At 38.2% G+C, this 22,808-nt stretch overlaps 1 protein-coding gene across 6 annotated transcripts; it reads left to right on the top strand.

Annotated features, from left to right (window-relative positions):
* The first annotated feature begins 4,720 nt into the window (after positions 1-4,720).
* On the top strand, positions 4,721-22,024 carry mylk4a (myosin light chain kinase family, member 4a). 6 transcript variants are annotated; one of them, XR_013816718.1, is made up of 16 exons: positions 4,721-5,504; positions 6,555-6,645; positions 6,730-7,201; positions 9,146-9,399; positions 10,130-10,180; positions 13,267-13,372; positions 14,037-14,130; positions 14,228-14,337; positions 17,185-17,326; positions 17,477-17,547; positions 17,638-17,766; positions 18,063-18,215; positions 20,396-20,474; positions 20,565-20,616; positions 20,733-21,068; positions 21,256-22,023. XR_013816718.1 is itself a non-coding variant. In XM_079819529.1 (15 exons), exons 1-14 carry the CDS (start codon positions 4,992-4,994, stop codon positions 20,613-20,615), a joined length of 2,316 nt encoding a protein of 771 aa, XP_079675655.1. In that variant the 5' UTR covers positions 4,721-4,991; the 3' UTR covers position 20,616; positions 20,733-22,024. The 6 variants fall into 6 exon arrangements, 3 of the variants coding, with proteins under 3 accessions (XP_079675655.1, XP_079675656.1, XP_079675657.1); XR_013816716.1 differs by lacking the exon at positions 10,130-10,180 and having other exon boundaries at positions 20,733-21,080; positions 21,274-22,024; XM_079819529.1 differs by having other exon boundaries at positions 20,733-22,024.
* Positions 22,025-22,808: the final 784 nt, after the last annotated feature.

The raw sequence follows: 22,808 nt of genomic DNA, 5'->3' as shown, positions 1-22,808 counted from the left end.
GGTTTTAATATTGGTATACCGGTTCAATATTGGCCTTGGTATACCTTGGAAGCATTCATGATTATACTGTTTTGCATAGTCTGTACAATAATGGTAACGGTCAAAACATGAATAGGAATGGTCTTCTTAATCAGGTTTTCAGAAGGACATTTAACATTGATGTTGTCTGATGGGTGACATACGAAAACATGTGACATACGATATTCAAACCCAAGTTTCTATTAAAAATTTGTTTTCCAACACTGGGTCTTCATGTGCTTCCATCGCCCTGTAGCGATAGCCCTCTTGTGTGTATCTATTTACACAACTTAAACTTCTCATCTTGCCAAAAGAACAATTTGTGCTTGGACCTCTTTGGGAATTTCAGCCAGTGCATTGAATTAGTTTAGGCTTCAAAACATTTGTCTCACCTTGTCCAAGAGGTGACACAGTATGCCTCAATCTCAGTAGCAGTGTATGCATTACTGCACAACGTGTTATTTAGCTTTCATATCAGTTAATGAATGGCCTGAATGCAGGGTATGTCATCTTGGGCAGCTGTGCAGCCGTGTTTGTCACTTGCTCACTGCAGCACTGCACAGTAAGACTTGGCTTAATTCTCAGTATGGCTGTATTACCGCCCATCTATCAAGTTTCATTGTAAACTGCTAGTAATATAAACTCAAGCGAGGTCTTGCGCTAGCTCCTGTTTTCTCATCAGTCTCACAGTTTTGTTGTCTTGTAATGGTATGGTCTTCTGCCGTTTTGTGTTACTCTGACTCCGACTGTCCAAATTTATACTCTGGCTAAGATAGCTGATGTGTTTTTCTTGGATGTGCTGATGGGCTGCGCATATCAAATACTTTGCTGTCAATCAAACTCACACTGGAACAGTGGCGTCCTTGCCTGTATGCACATTGAGTACCCTAACAGCACCAACATGAATTCTGTAACCAATATTTTTTGAAAACAGTAGCTTTCCCTTGCCATGTTTGTCCTTCCCGTGATTCAATAAGAAAGTGATTGTTTTGTGGCAGTCTCTCATTTAATGATGAAATCAGTCTACCAATTATACTGAACATTTCTTCATTTTTAATTCAGTGGTGAGCTGTGACCTAGATATGTTAGTTTGCCCTAACATTGTGTCCAGGTTCCTATACAAGGGTACATTAATCTAATCATTTTTATAAAGCCAATTGTCGATTGATTGCATTTTGATTCCTCGAATTGCCCTTGAACACATTTGTGCTGCATTGTCACACCATATCTATTTTTTTCTTAGACAACATGGAATGAATGCCGTCTGCATTTCTACTCTGTCATCTGTTGGTTTCCAAGGACAGGTGATGCACACCCGGTTGCAAATGAGGTCTCACTTTGATCCCGTTTTTCACAGCACAGCTCAGATGTCCACTGCCAGTACATTATGAAAATATACAACGGAAGTCTCCTTCTTTTGAGACTTGCCATGGTTCAAACATACACCCTAGAGAGTTGCAAAGTGAACTATTAAAAGTAGTTTCAATTATTGTGGCTGCTTGGCTGATTAACAAAAGTGTCAAGATTTAGTCCCCTTGTATTAGTTCCAAAATACCAACAGGCTGGTCAATGGCCAATTCACATTTTCTTTTTTAAAATATTTATTACATTTTGAGTAAATATTGTGTAAATATCTGTTAATTTCTGAAATCTGTTAATTTCAGCATATTTGCCTCCTAGACTACAAATTTATTTGTGTTGGTTAGCCTTTCTGATATCCATTGGCGCTATTAGAGGGCATTGGGTCAAATGATGCCTGTGACGATGACTATGGTGTTGGGGCGGCACCTCTGAGTGTTCTAATGCTCAGTGTTGGGCAGTAGTGTCACTACAAGTAGTGACGCTACTAGTTTAACTACATTTTTCAATAGTGTGGTGGTAGTGTCGCTGTTTTCGGAATCAAATAGCTTTTCAGAAGTGAAGCTCTTTTGTTGCTCTAGTAGTGCGGTAGCGCCCCCACAAGCTACATTTTCCCAAGCATTTCTGAAGATAAAGCTCAAATTGGAAATACAACTGCTAAAGTCGCGGGTATTCTTCACTTTTATTCACAAATGCACGCACAAGCCTTTGAAAGTATTAATTTGGCCGTGAGTGTGGAAAGACGGGTTTGGCGTGTGCGCTCAAGTCCAAATCTAGTGGACTTTTGTTTTCAAGCACTCAATTCACTCGCGCATGTTATGCACTGTTGTACGCACATCGTCCGCGCAGCCACAAAAGAGAAACAGTGATCTTGATGCAAATTTTGAAAAGCCTCTATTGTGTCGCGTGAATAAACACCTCTTATTAAAATGATCGGGGTCCAGCCTGGCCACTTCTTGATATGTGGTGGCAAAAACATGTTTCGATAAAGAAAGAACTCACTTACTCACTCACTCACTCACTCACAATGTCATTAAATATAAATACATATTTGTGTGTTTTTTTGATATATGGTTTGGGGCAGGTCTGAATTATTTTGCTACTGTATTTTGAGCTGAGTTGAGTTTTAGGCCCCATCCACATGGAGACGCTTTTAGCTGTATACGTAAAAATTTTGTACCTTATCAGCGTTTTGTCCACACGGATTCGGCGTTTTGGGAGCATTAAACCACTATTTTTTGAAACCGGGTCCCAGAGTGGAAATCTGAAAACCGACATCCATGCGTTATTGTGTGTACAGCCAATCTGTATATTTTGTGGAACGGTGATGTCATCACACCACGTCCCGCACGGGAAAGACAAGAATGGGATACAACTACGGGCACTGGGCATGCGCACATCAATATTGCGTCATTTAATTCATTTATTTGCATTATTGTAAGGGTAAGTTTAGGGTTGGGGTAGGTTTAGGCGTTAATAAAACACATCTGGTAAGTAGCACATTTATTTATTGTTATTTTATTGTGAGATTTTTCCTCACTTCCTACCATTGCTGTACCCTTTCTAGCCACAACTCGTCTTCTCCGTTTCTAGTGTATTTCTGTGGCAGAATTACAGTGCCACATACTGGCTTGGCATGTATACTACATTGTTTTGATTCAATTTCAGAGGTTCTGTGTGTATGCAGATATTTCTTGAAACGAGGAAAAAAAAAAGATGGGATAGGGAAGGTTCTGGCTCTGTGTGTACGGGGCCTTAAATTAACTTAAAGTTTGTCCTGCCAATGTGTGCATACGCATACATACACATACAGATGAACATACACACACTCTCGACACCTGGTTTTGTTATTGTGTAGATCACTTTTTAATTTTATTTTTATTGGTTTGGGACATTTGTTGATCAAACAATTGAACTGAAAAAGTGTGCCAGCCTATCTGTTGACTTTTATTGATCACTGAGATAGCATTGATTAGATAAAGATATCCAAAAAGATGGTCCAAAAAAAAAAAAAGCTTGGATGTAGTAAACTACTTTTGCCATGTTGCTGTAGCTTAGCTTGCTACATTTCCCAGGGGGTAGCTTCAGTGTAGTGAAGCTTAATTTAATGTAGAGTAACTGCTAGCTTAGCTCACTACATTTTCCAAGTAGCTTGCCCAACACTTCTATTCTGGGAAGAGACATTTTAGTCTGGTAAGAATGGCATTTGAGAAATATAGAAAATGAACACTGATTTTGCACACGGGACTACCACACTACAACTAGGTCAGGTGAACTGTATTATGGGGCAGAGTTTGGGAGGGTGAAAGGGGGCTTCATATTTCATCCTCTAAGTTAAAATTGATCTGTAACTGTCTTAACTGTGCATGAGTAAGCTTTTACTTTTTTAAAACCCTGGCCCTGGGTTGAGTTTTGTTTCTGTACCCCGCCCACTGACAGAGAAAATTGCATTGGGCTATTTTTGATTGGCCTTTGGGCTAGTTTTGTTGCACCAACCTGGAAACCTTTAGGAAAGGATGAATAGGTCAGAACACTAGCACTAGCTATAGTTTCAGTCGAGATAGAGTTAAACGTCTTTCGACTCTTCTTGTCCAGTAGTAGTGTGACACCATTCACCAGTTGGTCTGCACATAAGAGGATACATGATCTTATTAAAAAAAAAGAAAAATATATATTTCAGCGGTTTTGCACTCTTTTTTTGTAAAACTTTTGCTTTCCCCAAGAAATTCTCTCACACAACTTTTGTGGCTGAAATAATTCAGTTCTTTTGTGAGGGCACACATCTTTCCTCAGGAGAACGCAAAAGTTTTGCAAGAGAAAGCAAATGGGGGAATGCAATACTTTTGAGAGATACTGCAACATTTCTCGGATTAACTCAATACTTTTCTGAGTGAACAACATTTCTCGGAGGAACTTACTTTTGGGAGAGAATGCAAAAGCATTTTACCTCCCATCTCATATTTTTGTCCATGTTCCCTCAGGGTTGAGTTTTTCCCATCATTTTTTGATTGACCTCTTCGTGTGCTTTTGACTTCCCAAACTCTTGGCATCATTCCTGCAGAATACGAGCCCCTGGAATTTCAGGGAAGTTCCATCAACGTGAAATCTTAAATGACATGACGTCTCTGATCGAACTTCTCAAGGTGAAAGAGAAGTCAGTCCTCAAATTTCTTTCCATTCATTTTCATTTCATGTCTCCGGGGCCCCTTTGACACCTGGCAGGGAAGCATCTGCCATGGCTTTAGCACTCAAAGCTTCTAAGATGTCACACAGCAATTCCTGAGCCAAACATAGCCCCTCCCCGGGAGCTGCTGACGTAAAACCCCCCATACCAGTTACATTTACTGAGAACGGCTCACACCATTCTTACTATGACCTCCCCTTTGTAGAGGTACATAGAGTGTTCAATGGAGAGGAAGAGATGGACAGATGAACTTGTTATTGGGGGATTTAAAATGTCTCGTTTTTGTCCAGCTTTGGTCTCGTCTAAGTTTTCTGCTTGGCTTATTGTTGGATTATTGATGTCTTTTTGAATACCCAGATCTTCTGCAGGTGAATCTCTGTTAGGTTGTCCAGAAGTCTGGTTGGTTTTAGTTGAGATCTTTAATGCTATCATGAGTTCTACTGACTGTAGTACAGGTATTGACCTGCTCCAGGTCAGGATTGAGTCCTTGAGCAGCAAAATGGATAGGCTCATAAGCATCCAGGAAAAAGTGCTTAGCCGACTCGATGGCATGTCTCAAGACATTGATGGAATTGAGAAAGACGTAGAAACACTGAAAGTGGAAAAGGAGGAAATCCATGTTCCTCCTGTTATCCGTACAGGACCAGCAAATGAGATGAAGGAAATGTGCCAAGAAATGAACAGCATCATGTTGGCTGTAAATCAACGCTCAGAACAGCAAACCCAAAAGCTGGAGGGAATGGAGAGACTGGTGGTGAGCATTCAACAGGTTGTCAGCTTTATTGGAGAAACAGTAAAAACTTCCAAAATCATGGATATTATGTTCAAAGGGCCGGCATCTCGAAAAAGCAAAGCGGCTTCCGCCCTCAAGTCCAAGGATAGTAAAATCAAACTGAACGTCAAATACCAGGCGTCAGATAACAGTGAGCCTGTCCTTACCAAGGTGAGTTAAATTCCCAGTAGCCAATGGAAGATTTGCTTGATTGTCTGAGTCTGTACAAATAGGTGATATAGTGGCATTTCATGAAGAAAATATTATCATCATCATTATAGTGAAAAAAGCAATGTTATGATTTCCATTTATTACATGCCAGCTTTCTCAAGGAGACATAGAAGGTATGGTGCCATTTTGAAAGGTCTTTAAAATGTAGCTCAATGGAGTGGCCATTATACCAGTCACTGAAGTTAGATTAACTTTGAAGCACATGACTAAATTGGTCTTTGTGATGTGAGTGATTGGAAAGGAGAACATTAACTAGAAAAAGGAAATATATGAAGTCAGCTGGATTTGTGTGTTGGCCTATATAGTTTCAACTAGAATCTGCAAATACCCCACACATCATCAGCCAAGCTATGTAAGGGAAAGACTTCAACTGATGGCGCCACATTAGCGGAACCATGTAATCTATGCCTTTCTTATTAGTATTTCATATGACAGTGAATTGAAGCCAGCACTTTTATGCCCTAACACTAACTACTGTTTAAATGACATGTTGTGCATAAATGTCCCATTTCTAATTATCTTGAATAATGTATTTATTATATGTTTCTTAAATTCATTTTATTGTTCATTTACCACTGTACTTTACTGTATTCATAGTTGTATAGTTGCTTCCTGCATCATTGCACAAAGAGAAGCCAAGATTTTATTTTCACGTAACCTTTGGCTATCCCAGGCTATCTGTGCTTCCTAACAACCCATCCCACTCATATTGTGTCTGTAACAGAAAACTACCTCTACTAAAAGCTCTAAAGGGACTCTGGAATCTGAGCACAACATCATGAGTCTACTTACAAGCTCAAGAATATTGGATCAAAATATTGGCTTCAAATATACTAACTTTGTAGGTTCATGAACCATGCATTTTACACAAATTATTAGCGACCCTGAAAGAATTGCACAAATTCGGTACACATTACTGTTTTGTTGATGAGAAAAACAAACTAATTTTCTCATCTTATTTATTTGCTATATATCCATTTTTCTCCAAAGCAAAAAGATCACAAATCTAAAGATGGGAGGTTTCATCTGAGCTTCAAAGGCCTCAAAGCACAAAAGAAGAAGAAACCACCTGATTCAACTGGTAAATACAGCAGAATTGCAAATACATTTGTGACACATTTAACACCACATTTTTCACTTTTCCTTTATTATGTTCATATTGCAGTTGATACAATCTCTTTGAGGAAACAGGCACTGTTGCTTGAAGAGGTTCAGAAACTAAATCAAGAGAATGCAGAACGCTCTGAAGCATCCCAACATCAGGAAATTGACATGCAGAAATCTGAGGATGGCTCGGATGCTCCCATTCTGCAGGACATTATCCTGGAGGAAGCCAAGACACTTGAACCTGAAGAAGAGGAGAATTCAAAAGAAGAGGTCACATCGGAGCAGAAAGAAGTCACTCCGGAGCTAAAAGAAGATGAGATGAAAGACACAGAGCCAAAGATAGAAGAGATCCAAGGTGAAACACAACAATTAGCAGAAGAAGAGCCTAAGGAGATGCCCCTAAAGGCCACTGACATACTCAAAGACCAGGAGGAAGAGGGTACAGAGGACCAGATGACTACTGAGGGTCCTTCAGTACCTGACATTACTGACACAGAGCCGCCTACACCAACTGAGAACTCAGTGCAAAGGTGAGTCTAACATGTCTGGGTATTACAATAATTCAAATAACTACAAACCCCAATTCTACTGTGTTCTAGAGCAGTGTTTCCCAAAGGTATTATTTAATTTTTTTTTTTTTTGCGGCACAGTTTTGATAAGTAAAAAATCCCAAGGCACACCACTAAGCACTAAAATATAAAAAAATGTCACAAACATGCATTGGCAACATGGCATATTAAAACTGTATATAATATTAATAGTACTCACAATTAAGGTGAAACTTGAGCTTAAGTCAGGTAGAAACACAATAAGTTAATATAAGTTGCTATGATGTTGTTGGTGATGATAAAACAACACATTTACATATTGTCACTATCAGACGGAAACCTCATATTTTTTACATAAGAGTTGGTTCAGAGCTGGTATTGTGGCTTCATATATGGTCAGACACTTGCATGTGTCATTATAATACAATTTTATGAAAATCAACCTCAAATGGAGTTATGATCATCTGTTATGAGTTATTGAGTTTTTGATCAGCGAATGACAGAGATCAGTATATTTGCTTCAACAAGATGGCAAAAACCAGACTAAGACTATTCTAAGCTCTTTAAATAAAAAATATATTAGCCATTATAGACATGGGGGCAGATTTACTAAACAGGGCAAATTGGCGTGAGAGCTCAATTCCAATGGGATGTGGAAAGTTCTGTGCATGATCTACTTATCTACTGATGACACACAAATTAAATAACACTGACAGAGCCGGATCATTTCCATAATGACCAACACAATCTACCAAGAGCAGTGAAAATTAGCATCTGGTTTAAGACATGAAGAGTTCAGATGCAAAAGCCTCTAAAAGCCACTTTGGTCAAAAATAAGATAACGATACTGAGTGAATGCTCTTCGCATATAGTGTACGTTCATAAAATACTTACACTTCAAACCCACTAAATCCCAGCCTCAGCCCATTCAGAAGTTCCAGTACTTGGGTAGAAACCTATACATAGAAGCCTGACAAAAATGCTTATTTTAAAGAAAAACGTCAAACGGACTTAGAGGACTTAGATGAGGTTTCCACCCGACAGCAACAATATTCTTATTTGTAGCATTTATTTTTATAATGTTTGTGGAATTTGATAATTTTCCATGGCACACCAGACAATCTGTCAGTGGCATGGGAAACACTGTTCTAGAGAATTTTGTTGCTTTTTAATTTTGTTGCAACGCTTTTCTTTTCTGGCATGACAATGCCTCTGTGCACGAGGCGAGGTCCATACAGTAAATGGTTTATTCAGAACTTGACTGGCCTGCACAAATTCCAGACATGAATCTTTATCGAACACCTTTTTAGATTAATTAGAAGGATAAATGTGAGCCAGACTCTATTACCCAATGTCAGTGATGCTCTTGTGTAAACAGTCCTACTCGACCCGCACTGAGTGGGATTCGAACCAGCGTCTCCGGCACGGGAATTGGGCACGCTAAAGAGCCCGCAGACTCTAGTGCTCCTCTTGAGGCCAGGGGAGTGAGGTTTTATCTGCACAGCTCTTTACTAGCTGGCCTCTGTTATGCTTGCAAATAAGAGTGTCGGAGCATTGCCCATGAGACTATGGTTCTGACAACAGCAAGATTTTTTTAAATGGTGCCATTCTCAAAACCCCTTTAATATACAGTAGGCCTAGACTACATGTGATTGGCTGAACTATGTTTTTGCAGCGCCTAACCCAGATCAAGCTATAGAGCATCATTTGTGTTACTCTGAAAGTGCTGGTCACTTATTTAGTTAATATTAGTATTTCTAAATAACTTATCTGAACACATAACATGATTCGAAGACCCCCAGGAGTCTTTGATCGAGAAAAAGTTGCCTGATTTCTGTGTGAAAATATTCAGACAGGCACAAACTGCAAGGCTATGGTGAATGAGACCGGATGTGTTCACCATCATTTCTATTTCTGTTGTTTCAGCAGTGAGTCTGAGCAGGTGGATGAGGTGAATCCCAGCAGCAAACGACGCGTAACAGAAGAAGATCTGGGTTTGGAGGACCACAAGAAGAGCAGGGTTGAAGATGGGCAAGACCATGGCGAGCAGAAGCCACAGCAACCTGAGGATCTCCGTGGAGTTTTCAAAGCTGATGGTGTGGAAATCGAGTTGGATTTCAGCAAGCTGAAGAAAGAGAGCTATGAGGATGAGGATAAAGATGACGATCACTTCTTCATCGGTAACATTCTCAGTGGTTAATTTGTGCAAACTGATACAAAAATAATGGAATATATCTTATAATCGCATAATTCACCATTAATTTCCTATTAACCAGTTTGCTACAACATTTACCAGGGTTATTATCATGAACGAAAACCATAAAAAACATCATTACTTGAAATAAAATAAACCTTCACTGAAATAAAACAAAACAATAAAATCAAAATAACAACATAATAAAAAAAAAGTTTCAGCAGTTGCCAAGGCAGTACTTTTTATTAATCATAACTAATAATTAAAAAATGGTAACAAAAACTATAATAGTATATCAATGATAGTAAAATTACCCTGCAATTAATAATATTGAGTTGATAATACAAACACATGGTCATATCATGTTTTGATGATCTAAAGCCAGGTGCAGACTGTACGATTTATATTAGTCCATGTCAGGCTGTATGAACATGATCCTCGCTGTAAGCCATGTCCCACTGTGGGATCTCAGTTGTAATTTCATGTCTGACTGTACTACAGTCAAAAAGTGTTATAAATGGATGCACACAAGAAGACTCATCCTGAGTTTTATATCATCAATCCGTGACACGTTCTGTGACTGTGAGCTTACATGCGGGATTGAAATGGTGGATAGCAAAGAAATACAATCTCTACGGTTAATTTTGCTCATGGCTTGTCCTGAAAAGAAAGCAAGTGGTTTGTTGTGCTCTCACAAATTGTAAATGTCATTGTAGGTGAAGCCATGCTGCAGGACTGTGCGTCAAATCTTATGACACTGACAGAAGGTAAAATTGCGCCGAACATATCAAACTAGTGATCACAGACTTCAGATTTTGGTCTTCAGATCTTATGACACTGAATTTCATCAGAGGTAAAATGGCGGCGAACATGTCAAACTAGCGATCAGAGACCAAGGATTTTGGCCAAGGATCCAGCAATCTTTTAGGATTTACAAAATGTATTTTGCCATGGGCAAAATAGCACAGTGTGAACTTGGCTTAAGACATCACAGTGATATCTCTACTGAAAATACTAACTTCAAACAGTATCCTGTTGGTTCCTTGCTGGTTAAGGCTGATTTATGCTAGGCTAGCTAGCTATAGCCCCGTTTCCACCGAAATTACCCGGAACAATTTGTACCAGGAAAATCTTTTTCCCCCAGACCTGCTACTGTCTGCGTTTCCACTGCGGTCTAAAGTACCGTGAAGATTAGGCAAATTAGTCATGACATGGGACTGCGCGCGGCTGTCAGCAACCAGGACAATAATAATTTTTGTGTGATAACTGTCTGCAACAATAACAAGTATGGAGGAGATGCAAGCAGCGCTGCTTTTGCTGGTTATTTATTGGTTTACTAAATATGTAATTAACAAAATGTCGGAAAAGAGACGAGCACTGATACTAAAGCGTATTCTGAAAGCTAGATTTAAAATAAGACAACGCATGTTATTATCAGCTATTACGGACATTGACCGTGCGATTGCTGAGACAACGCACGCAATCGGACAGAAAGAGCAAGACTGATATTTACTGAACACAGAGTGAACATCGCAAGACTCTGGTTAAAATGCCGGTTGAAATAAGTTCAACCGATCAGCATGTTCAACGGCCAAGTCCCACCCCCAAAAGTTCCGGAACTTTGAAAAAGTACTACCTCGCGAGCAGGGCCGCTTGGAGGGGGAAATATTTGCCCGGAACTTCATTAAGACCCTGGTTCCTGTGGTCGAAACACCTCGAGTTCCACCCCAAAGTTCCTAGTTCCTGGGGAAAGTTCCTGTGGTGGAAACGCGGCTTATCTGTGGTCGACCGGATGGCTTTTTCAATGGCTGATGCCATTTAGATGTTTGGACACACCTACTCATTCTTCACCTTACTCATTCTGGTTTCAGAGTTCAATAACATCAAATCGATCAAAAACATCAAATCACTGCAATTTTTTTTTCTCTCAGAGACAGATGCAGCTTTAACCTAAGGTTTTTATTTGTGTAGCCTATATTTAACCGTTTTAAATCTATAGAGCTGCTGTCTTAACAATTCTAAAATTAGTTTTTTGGGATTTAATTGAGATAAAAATTATTTTACATATTAATAAATTGTATTTATAAAATTATTTTATTAACAAGTATCATGTTTGTGATTTTAATTTGTCAAGTAGCCATGATTTTATGGATTCATTTAATTTATTCAGATACAGAAGTAACATGTCGGGCCCTATTTTAACTATCTGAGTTCATGGTCTGAAGTGCACGGTGCAGATGCACTTAGGGTGTGCTCAAATCCACTTTTGCTAGTTTAACGACGGAAATGTAATGGGTGTGTTTTGGGGGTAACGTGCAATAAACCAATCAGAGTCTCATCTCTCATTCCCTTTAAAAGCCAGTTACTCTTTCACCTTGGCGGATTCGCTATTTACATTGCGGAACTTGTGAGTGGAAAGACTGAGCGCTTCTCCAGAGAGGACTCCTTTTATTTTTAATATGTTTGTGTGCTGCTGCGCGTCCCTGTGGGTGTAATAAGCAGAGTGTTCGCGTGTTGTGTACCCGCCTATAGGCGCAAATTACTAACGCGCCCTTTAAATAACATAAAAAATACTGCAGTTTTGATTTTAGACCAGGTTTTTGTTGGTCAATGGCGTAGTTGTTTTCAGTTCCTCAAAATAGCAATGCGCCAACAATGCACCTGTACACACCTCGTTTTCAGACCAGCACACCCATGGGCAAAAAGATGGGCGCGAGTGCATTTGCTGTTTAACGTGGCGCTGGATGTGAAAATGATAACTGCGTCGGGCTTAAACTGGCAAAAAACACTTTTGCGCCGGGTGTATGATAGGGCCCATTGAGTATTTTACCTTTATGTCAGTATTGGAAACTCCAACAGCCTTCCTTCGTTTGACGGACACCCCATTTTTATTTTTGACAAGCTGCCGAGATTTTCAAGATGCTATATTTTATATATAACTTTATTATTATTGTAGGCCCTATACAAAAATCATTTTTATTAACAAGTGTCATGGGTTTTTTTCCCCGTACTATTTAGATCAATACTTGATCAAGCAATATTCAGAAACGGGTGCAGCTATTTTTCTGATTAACTTTTATCAGATATTACAAAAATAAGGATGAATGTGTGTTGAGAGGTAACACGTCTTATTCTTACCAATAGTAATACAATATACAAATATACAATTTAATAATATGAATACAATAAATGCAACTTTGAACTAAAGAGAAACTGTGCTTTAACGGGAGCGGACACTTTATAGGCTAATTCTGTCATGTGACACCACATTTATTTGCGTTAAAGCCCTTTTTCTCGATTTTTCATGATTTCTCGAAATCGATGCGTACGGCAGTCCGCCGGAAGTTAGTTATTTTAGATTTAAATATGGATATTTTTCTTACACAAACGCACCACTTCGCTTCAGAAGGCCTTTATTAACCCCCCCTGGAGCTGTGTGGAGCAGTTATATGATGTATAGATGCACTTTTATGGACTAAAAAAACGAGGCAACAATTCACTGCCATTATAATACTTGGATTAGCCAGGACTTTTTTTATATAACATTTTATTCGTCTATAAGAAAAATGTCATATACACCTAGGATGATTTGAGGGTGAGTAAATCATGGGCTAATTTTCATTTTTGGGTGAACTAACCCTTTAAGTCACAAGGGGATCCCAACATTTCTGCCAATCGCTGATAAACGTAAATAATCAGTTATCGCTGTTTGACCAAGGAAGTCCTGAAATCTAGTTAAGCATCTCATATGTTGTGTTTATGGAAGCTGCTCCCCAACATGTGTCAACTGTTTAACCTCTATGCTTTTCCAAACATTTCTATTCATTCTTCTCCATCTTCTCCTGTCCTGCAGATTGCACCCCACCTCCAGCATCACCCTTCAAACACCGTGTTGTGTCTGCCAAACCCAACCAGATTAACAACTTCTACACTATCAACCGACAGGAGGTTCTCGGAGGGTCTGTAAAAGTATTTTCTTGCAGTTGGAATTAATTTCTCAGAACAGAATGTTTTAGAGACGGTGTAAATTCAGGCAGTGTAGTCTGCTAATCCCCTCAAAGGCTAATTGCGTAACATTGCAGTCAGTCTCCACACACCCGAATTCATAACTTCAGAGTCAAGCCAGTTATTTTTACATAGCGATTTCAGGGTATGTGTAATTGTACCTCCACGCCAGCTGGAAACTAATCACTAGGTGTTAATCCATCTCTTCAAAGGGAATGTTCTTCTTGTTGTTAATGGAATACTATCTGAAAAATATGACACCCGCTGCATTAAAAAAGTGTCCCTGAAGTCTTTACTGGTCTGCGACTTTAAGTCTTTTAAAATGTCGTTTTGCATATTCAGTGGCTTCTAAAAGCCTTTGGACACTTAAGCCACACTTGAATGTCACTGCAGATGTATAATATATATATATATATATATATATATATATATATATATATATATATATATATATATATATATGTATATATATGCGCTCAAATACTGCAAGATCTCTTATCTTAGAACTAATGTCAATTTCACTGTTTCTTTATAGTGGGGGGATAAATGTGATTCTCAAAATGTGGATTCTTATAGGTGTCTTAATTGTCATTGATTACTGCTTTTTTCTCTTTGCAGAGGTCGATTTGGTCAGGTGCATAAATGCATTGAAAATTCCTCTGGACTTACTTTGGCTGCCAAGATAATCAAAGCTAGGAGTCAAAAAGAAAAGGTACAAAGCATTTTTTCAAATGTAAAGGAAATGCCCTTTTAGGTTTGCACATAGAGCTCAGTTGTAAAATAATAGCTTAATTTGCTTTATCTGACAGGAGGTGGTGAAGAATGAGATTCAGGTTATGAACCAGCTCGACCATGCCAACTTGATCCAGCTTTACGCAGCCTATGAGTCCAGGAACGACATTATCCTTGTACTTGAATAGTATGTACTTTTTATTGGTGCATTCTTATTGGCTGGTTCTTATTACATGGAATTGAAACAAAATTGAGTTGGTTTGGTGGGATTTTCACTGGCCTGAATGCAGTGTGTCAATCATAAGAAATTATCAACTATAGACCTTTGCTAGACTATATGATTTTGAGCAGTGGGAAAATAAACATATATAGCAGTGGCGAGCAGTGACTTTTTTATCCGGGTATGCTGGGTGCGCGTTATGTCAAAAATACACCTGGTGCAGATACATTGGATGAGTTTCGTGTTCGCTCTATACAGAGTGTTAGCTACTTAGTTGATTACTCTCATGACACACAGCAACACAGCTACAGTTTTCCTAAATGTTCGACCTTTTATTGAAAGTAGCCTAAAGTTACCTCTTGATGCCATCACAAGCACCCGTAAAAGCTGTTGAGTTGTGTTTGAGTTAAATCAGGTGTGACGCGCGAAAGGGACAAAATATGCTGTATTTTTGTAATTCCGCTAGGTGGGCACTAACTACGTCGCAGAAACTAAATGGTGCATCGGCTGAGGACACGCATCTAAATCAGAGATGACAAATAAGAAACCCATGGCAGGTGTAAGTTTAAATGTATGCCAGTGTGTGTTTTTTTCTAAATATGTATAAAATAATCAATATTAGTAGCCTATTATAAATAAAATATAAGTAAAATATAATTAGAATAAATGTAAGTATAATAGAAAAAAAAAATATATATATATATATATATATGTGTTGAAATATTGCAAATGAATGACTTTAAATACACAGTATTTAAGGTTTATACGTTTTCGTTCAAATAAATGTGTAACGTACTGCTCTGAGTCAGAAGGTTGAGGATCCAAACGCAGCTTTATTGAGAGGCTAATCCACAATCGTAGTCAAAAACAAGCAAAAGGTCATACACAGGCAAGCAGTCCAAACAGGTAAACAAGGCAGGAGAGACAGGCAAAAGGGTAATCCGGGAGACAGGCAAGAAATCCAAAAACCCGACAGACATGAAACCAGGGAAAACGCTCAGAAATGCAGTTAACAACAAACAAGACTTAGCCATGATGGACAGAGTGAACATGGTTTATATAGGCTGGGGTAATGGGGTAATGTGACACAGGTGCAAACAATGAGTGAAGATGAGTCCGGGCAAAGGATTATGGGTAATGTAGTTTATGATGAAGTGACAAGTCCGGGGTGGAGTGCCCTCAGGTGGTAATCAGGGGCACTCTCACTGGTGATTGTGACAAAATGTCCTTATGGATAAAACAAAATACTATGAAAATAGTTTCATTTATGACTTTTTTCACTTGATTTAGTCTATTAAGTTTTGTATAAAATACATTGTGATTTTCGGTGATCGAGATCTGACAGTAACAGCTCATTTTTCCTCTTGGGCGAGCGATCCGCTCACAGTTTACCCTGCGCATGAAATCTCCCATATGCCAGCAAACCAAAGAGAACGCGGGACAATGATGACGATACACAACAACAGAGCGTAGGCGCCGAAGCTGCTGTGGATCTGCTTACCCGAACCACTCCGTAACTGGCAGATTTGAAGAAAGTGATAGTCATTTTGCAAATAAATAATGATGGAGAGTTACATATACATTGCCAACATTTTATTATGTAAGCTTTATGGTACACCTCAAACAAGGGAATTTATAGTCATTTATAGTGTTAATGCTAATTTGCTCCTAGACGTGACCACAACGCAGCCCTGAACTGTCGGCAGAGACTGTGTCAACTAGACTCTCCCCTGTGAAGGCCTCCTTCCCTTCCCATCCCCTCTATACAGATAAAAAACAGTGATGCAGTCACTTGGCGGGTTGAATTTTATATATAATATATCGATTTTTCAGTTGTAGTCTTTTAAAAGGCATCTGATATAATAAACCAAGTACTGTTGTAGTGTTATAATGTAGTGTTGTTAAACATATAGATTTTTCGATACATATCGATACAGAAATATATCTGAAACACTTCTAATACTTCAACAATTCAGCAGAATACCAGCTGCGCTTTCTCTCTCTTCTCTATGACAAAGTGACACACAATCCCGCCTCCCCTCACTCACTCATTTCATTTTCTCCAGGGGAATATTGTTGCTGTTCAGACAGAGGAGCCCCGAATTTAGCCAGCCTTTAGTTAAATATTATTGTTATTTTTATTTCTTATGCGTATGTTGTGATTATGCTATCGCTATTTTAATACATTTTCTATGTAAAGCACTTTGAATTACCATTGTGTATGAAATGTGCTATATAAATAAACTTGCCTTGCCTTGTTACAGGGCCTGAATTTCGGCATTCGACATTCCCGCAGATTTTGTGCTCACTGCCAAAGTGCGGCACATAAAGCCGCCTCTCAGTACTAAATTCAGTTATTTTTCGCTGCTTATTGCGCTTAAACAGTCAAACACACACAAAATAATGTCAAAATGCCAGTCTTGGTGAGTGAGCATAAGTGAACGTAAACAGTTGAAAAAGAAAATGCATGTGTAACAGTATATTTGATCTGTGCGCCAGGTCTTAAAGTGACAGCAGCCTAATATACCTGCTTCCAAATGATGAGATAATATAAAAAATATCTATATGGCGGTTTTCCCCCATGGTATCAATGTTAAAATTGTGGCCAGTGAAAATGCTGAGTGGCTTGTAACCTTGGAAAACCACAGGCCACAGTAGCTGGTGAGCAAAAAAGTTAATGTCACACACTTGTTGTAATAATAAAGAATGAGTAGCTTAATACTTTAACTAATGCTAAGTAGCTTTGCAAACTACAGTAGTTTAAAAAAGTAAGGATTGAAAATCTAATTCTATGGCGGTCCTTTTCCTGAACAGTGTTGATGGTGGAGAACTCTTCGACAGAATCATTGATGAGAACTACAAGTTGATGGAGCTTGACACAGTGATGTTCATCAGGCAGATCTGTGAAGGCTTGCGATACATGCACAAAATGTACATCCTCCATCTGGACCTAAAGGTGTCACAGATACAAAGCAATACAACAATAAAAACACTTAAATCTTGAAATATGACCCTCAGAGGAGGGAAGCAGCCAACATTCCTCTTAGTTTTAAAACAAATAACCACAGTAACCTTTATAACCCATGTTGTTTCTTGTGGCCAACAGCCAGAGAACATTCTTTGTGTCAGCAGAGTAACTAATAAAGTCAAGATCATCGACTTTGGACTTGCGAGGAAGTAAGTATGGTCACAGCACTGTTGCCTTTGTTATAAAAATATGTTTAGCATCATGGATAGTATATAGTGTCAAACATTCATTCTCTTCAGGTATCAGCCCAGGGAGAAGTTACGAGTGAATTTCGGCACTCCAGAGTTTCTCTCGCCTGAAGTCATCAACTATGATTTTGTGTCGTTCAACACGGACATGTGGAGTCTGGGCGTCATCGCATACATGCTGTAAGTTGCATGTGCTGTCAGGTACACTCTGAAAATGTTCTAGCTCGATTAAAAGTAGCACTTTAACAAAACTTCCCCTTCATTTTATTTTTAAATGATTCACTTTTTTATGTAAAGTTGTAAATGAAGATCTTTGGAGTACATTTTACAATAAAATATTATTTCAGTCTTTCTACTTTAAAAGTTTATGGTTAATTCAATGTGTTACTTTCCATTTATTTGTATTTTTGTGCATTAGTGTAAAAAGTTTAAAAGTAAATCCTGCACCGTTTCAGTGTATAAATTGTTTTTAATAGGCTCAGTGGTTTGTCACCCTTCCTCGGGGACGATGAGAATGAGACGCTAAATAACATTTTGGCCTGCCAGTGGAACTTTGAGGAGGTTGAATTCTCAGAAGTCTCCAAAGAAGCAAAGGATTTCATTTCCAAACTGCTCGTGGTAGATAAAAGGTATACAAGAGAGTCATACACATATTAAAGGGGCTATATGTAAGAATATTTTTTAATGCATTAATCACTTTTGTTTTGCCAATGTGTAGTTCTGGGTACCGTTCACATTTTAACCGGTACCCAACGGTATCTTTCTTCGGTACTTTAGGCATGTTTACCTTGGTTTAGTTTAGTAATCAAAAAGCATGTCTAATTAATTGAAATAATAAAATGTATACAATTTAACAAACATGTATTAAAAGTTTAATGAAAATTACATGTTCAGGGCCCTATGGAATATGTTTTTTCCCCCTCAAATTCCATTTTATTTTTTACCAAATCTCTGCAAATTTCTGTTTAAGTTTTCTGGATTCCATTTTATTGGTTTAATTAACAACCATTAAAATTTTTTTTAAATTCCATTTCAACATATGAAATGTTTTTCCCCCCACAAATTCTGTGTTGTGTATTTTCTGGTAATCAAATGACAAAACATTAATTTAATTTATCTTTTAATCATATGAATTTTTTTTTTTTGTCAAACGACATGCTGCACAACTGAGCTTTGTACTGATGAAATTAAAACATGGACGAAAAATTTTGATTATTCCTTAAAAAGTTTTGATAATTTATTATTATTAGTGTTAGTATTATTATTACATTGATATTACGTATTTAAATTCTACTGTACAACAGTAATATATTTGTCAAGTTAAACCAAACCTTTATTTTGACGGGTTGCCGTGAAGACCTTTGAGTTGCACACCCCAGTACAGTAGGTTGGTTGTGACCCGCCATAAAAATCAAAGAGAGAGAGAAGACCTTTGAATTTTTGTGTGTTTATGATATGCCGATAGTTTTGATGATGTGATATGATGATTTGACTGACCTGCTTTTTATTTATGAATCAAAAATGTGGCAAATTTAAGTAAAAGTTATACAGTAAATTCCGTTTTTATGACTGGATTCCGTCCGTGTTTTCTGCATCGCGGAAATTATAGGGCCCTAAACTTTGGCACTGGCTGCAAGTGTGTAACCACACTTCAGAACGTTTTCGGTTAGCCATTAGTGTGTTGTGTTTAAATAAGTTACAGGGGTGACTCTCTGTCTCTTTCTCTAACGTACCTTACTCTCGCGCCCAGATACGTTCTCAGGTACCAAAATTTGCCACTGATTTATTTAATGTGAATCGGTACTTGGTAGTACTGATATAATTCGGTCGGTGCCCTTAAAGGGTTAGTTCACCCAAAAATGAAAATTCTGTCATTAATTACTCACCCTCATGTCGTTGGACACTCGTAAGACCTCCATTCATATTCGGAACACAAATGAAGATATTTTAGTTGAAAGCTGATGGCTGAGAAAGGCTTCAGACAGGCCTCCATTGGCATTCAGTACATTGACACTTCCAAGATCCATGAAAGGCACTTAAAACGTCGTTACAAAGTCTATCTCACCACAGTGGCTCTACAATAAGTTTACGATGCGACGACAATAGTTTTTGTGCGCAAAAAAAAATCAAAATAACACCTTTAACCAACTTGTTCTCGACTTCCGTGTATGCCTCCACGACGCATGCGCGAGAATATGACGCAGATCCGGCGTTCGGACATATGACCCAGAAGCGATTTGTTTACGAGCAGAGGAAGACGCGCGTGTCTAAGCTGTTGAATTCTACATTGATCGTGCTTTAGGTCTCGGCGTAGTTCTCAAAATGGGGTTAAAGTGTGTATTTCATGGATTCCCGAATGCCGGCGCTACGCCATATTCTCGCGCATGCGTCGTGGAGGCACACACGGAAGTCGAGAACAAGTTGGATAAAGGTGTTATTTTGATTTTTTTTTTGCGCACAAAAACTATTTGACTAAGGTGCTATATAGCACCTCTGAAGAACCGCTGAAGAACCACTGAAGCACCAAAATTGGTGCTATATAGCACTAAAAAAGGTTCCCCTATGATTACGAGCCTTTTTTTTTAGAGTGTACATGTGACCGCATCCTAACTATGCATGGTTATATGGTTAGTTGCATTAAGTTGAATTTTTATTCCCTCTGATCATGTCATAACATACCTGTGACCCATTTTGGATTGCATTCAGCTAGTTCAGAACCACTGTCTCATAAGATAATGGCAGTAGTTCATGCATTGAAACCTAAACACTTGTTTTTATGTCCATGGATGTTCTTTCTGCGTTGGAGTAGTTGGAGAATAGGAGCAACAGAAGCATTGAAGCACCCCTGGCTGTCGGATCCATCTGTCCACTTCCGCCTGCATGAAAAGGTACAGTCCAGTCTGCGTTTCATTGAAGACATTGTAATGGTGTCATGTGATTTCTTTGGGCTTCTAAGAGTGACTTGGTTTTCTTAACAGAAAAATATGTGCCGTTCGCGCAGAAACTCTTGTCTGCCTCCAGAGAGCTAATGTAAGTCCTTTGTCAATATAGCATAGTCTAGGGAATATATCGTTAAATGGTTGCTATTTTTTTGTCTGGAAGCGATATTATGATATTTGACCACTTTTTTCTGCTTCTGCTTTTAGAGGGACCAAGCCTGCTGTGGAACCATGAGGATTACTGGACATTATATTATATACAGATGTATTTCATAAACTGCCATTTCACTACTGCCATGAAATTGATGCTATCCCAGAATTTGAAATGAAGAGAAGGTGGATTTAGATTTAGATAGTGGCTCCATAATTATGGGATCAGATTCACGCCTAATGTTTTGCAGTCACGCATCAAAAAATAATAAGCGTGAATCAAAATGTTAAAAACACATGTGAAAATATAAGGCACAAAACTGAAAAATCAAAGCAAAGTTAGAATCACAAACAACGCAGTCACGAAATAAAAATAATATGCTTAAATCCGCTGTTGAGCTACGAGTATAATGTGTTCTTTATCACTATATCTGCAAGGAAATACATTATTGTATTGCTATGAATATAATCTTAGGAATATATTATTTTGTATGATAGACGTTTTAGGGGGGGTTTCTCACAATTAAAGCAGTCAAATGAATGTGATCACTTATTAACGCTGGGCTGGCCGTCCAACCAGCCGCTGTTGAGCTACGAGTATAACGCGTTCTATCCATCACCAGTGGTGGAAGTAAAAGTAGGCTACAAATAACCAGAGACATATTTACTTTAGTAAAAGTAGAAGTAGCCTACCACAATGACAAGTAAAAAAAGTAGGCTACCTGATTTTAAATGTACTTTATAAGTATTAAAAGTAAAAGTACTTGCATTACAATTTATTCTCTTAATGTCTATTCTAATCATTAAAAAAAAAAAGTTATTTAATTAAGTTAGTTTTGGGTTAATGTAATTGGGCTTACCATCTGTGGCCCAGTTTGCGTAGAAAGAGCGGTCATTTTCCTCCAGAGTGGAGAGCGCCTTTCTGAAGATCCCGTTCATTTTTGAAGCTCATTCTGCTCAGCGTCACGCGCTCAACCCAGAATGCCCTTTGTGACATGCTGGCTCGAATATAGGCCTATCTGAAATAAGTAGCTAGGGCTGCCCCCAACTAAAAAAGATTTTTTAGTAGCCTAGTCGTTCATTTAACCCGTTGTTCACACGGCGCTGGCGCCTCCATGTCATTGTCTGCTTACTCTGCTATATTTGCTTATTATTTATTAAATCCAGGAAAATGGTTGATAAAACATTGATTAAAATTAAGATACAATTTATACAAAACAAAATTAACTTTAAAGAAAGGCTTTCAACAAAACGAAACTTAAAGAAGTTGTCAAAATCATTTCTGTCCCACATGTCTTCTGACACATTGCGCATGTTGTGTATCCTGTTCACTTTCATAATCAATAGATAAAAATAAAATAAAAAAAACATTATATTATTTGAACATATGAAATTAAATACGCATTTTAATGTCTACAACAAGCAGCCTATAGTAGGCTACAGAGAAATGTAATGTCAGAGCGGGATTTGAGCGCACTTGGTTTTACCGGTTAGCTGTTAGCTGTTAAACCGGAGCTCCACACCGCTTTGCTCACATGCTCTGGGGTAAGCTGGTTTTTGTGTTCATTTTTATTTCCTGTCGCTGTGCAGGCTCTATTATTATAGATGATAGTGTAAACAGCTCAATAACCCTTTTTATTTAAAGGTTAAATAAAACCTTTAATACCTTAAACCTTAAAACCCTAGTCCATTGCGATTGCAAGAAGGATCAATAATGTAAAATATTTGATGTGCAGTCAAAGTGTTCTCATGCTTGTTGTGCTTCGTCGAGTTTTGATGTGTTTTATAGACTCATATTGTTTCTTATTCAAATGTGGTTACATTTCACCACTGGCTGCGAAAAATTATTTATTTGGAATGAGATTGGCAATAACCTACTATTTGGGGTCATGATCATTTGACCAATTTCTGATTAACCTCTCTAAAATGTTGATTGTGTAAATTAATATATTTAATAATATATTCATGATTGTAAACAACTATATTTCCTTGCACAGACAGTGGGCCTATAGTGAATGCATTTCGCTCACAGCCAAACAGTTTACTGCATTAGTAAGAACCCAGTCATAATCAAGTTAATTTGACTGCTTTTATTGTGAGAAACCCACCTTAAACATATATCATACAAAAATA

The sequence above is a fragment of the Gobio gobio genome (genome assembly GCF_949357685.1).
Source record: "Gobio gobio genome assembly, chromosome: 6".
Classification (NCBI taxonomy): Eukaryota; Metazoa; Chordata; class Actinopteri; order Cypriniformes; family Gobionidae; genus Gobio; species Gobio gobio.
The sequence above is the reverse complement of the archived record's forward strand: the minus strand, read 5'-3'. Positions and strand labels throughout refer to the sequence as shown.

Bases quoted from the DNA above. Each gene is read 5' to 3' on its own strand.
- mylk4a (XM_079819529.1), top strand. From the start codon at position 4,992: ATGAGTTCTACTGACTGTAGTACAGGTATTGACCTGCTCCAGGTCAGG. The intron at 17,767-18,062 runs GTAAGTTGCATG...TGTTTTTAATAG, and splicing joins GGCGTCATCGCATACATGCT to GCTCAGTGGTTTGTCACCCT. The intron at 20,475-20,564 runs GTACAGTCCAGT...TTTTCTTAACAG, and splicing joins ACTTCCGCCTGCATGAAAAG to AAAAATATGTGCCGTTCGCG.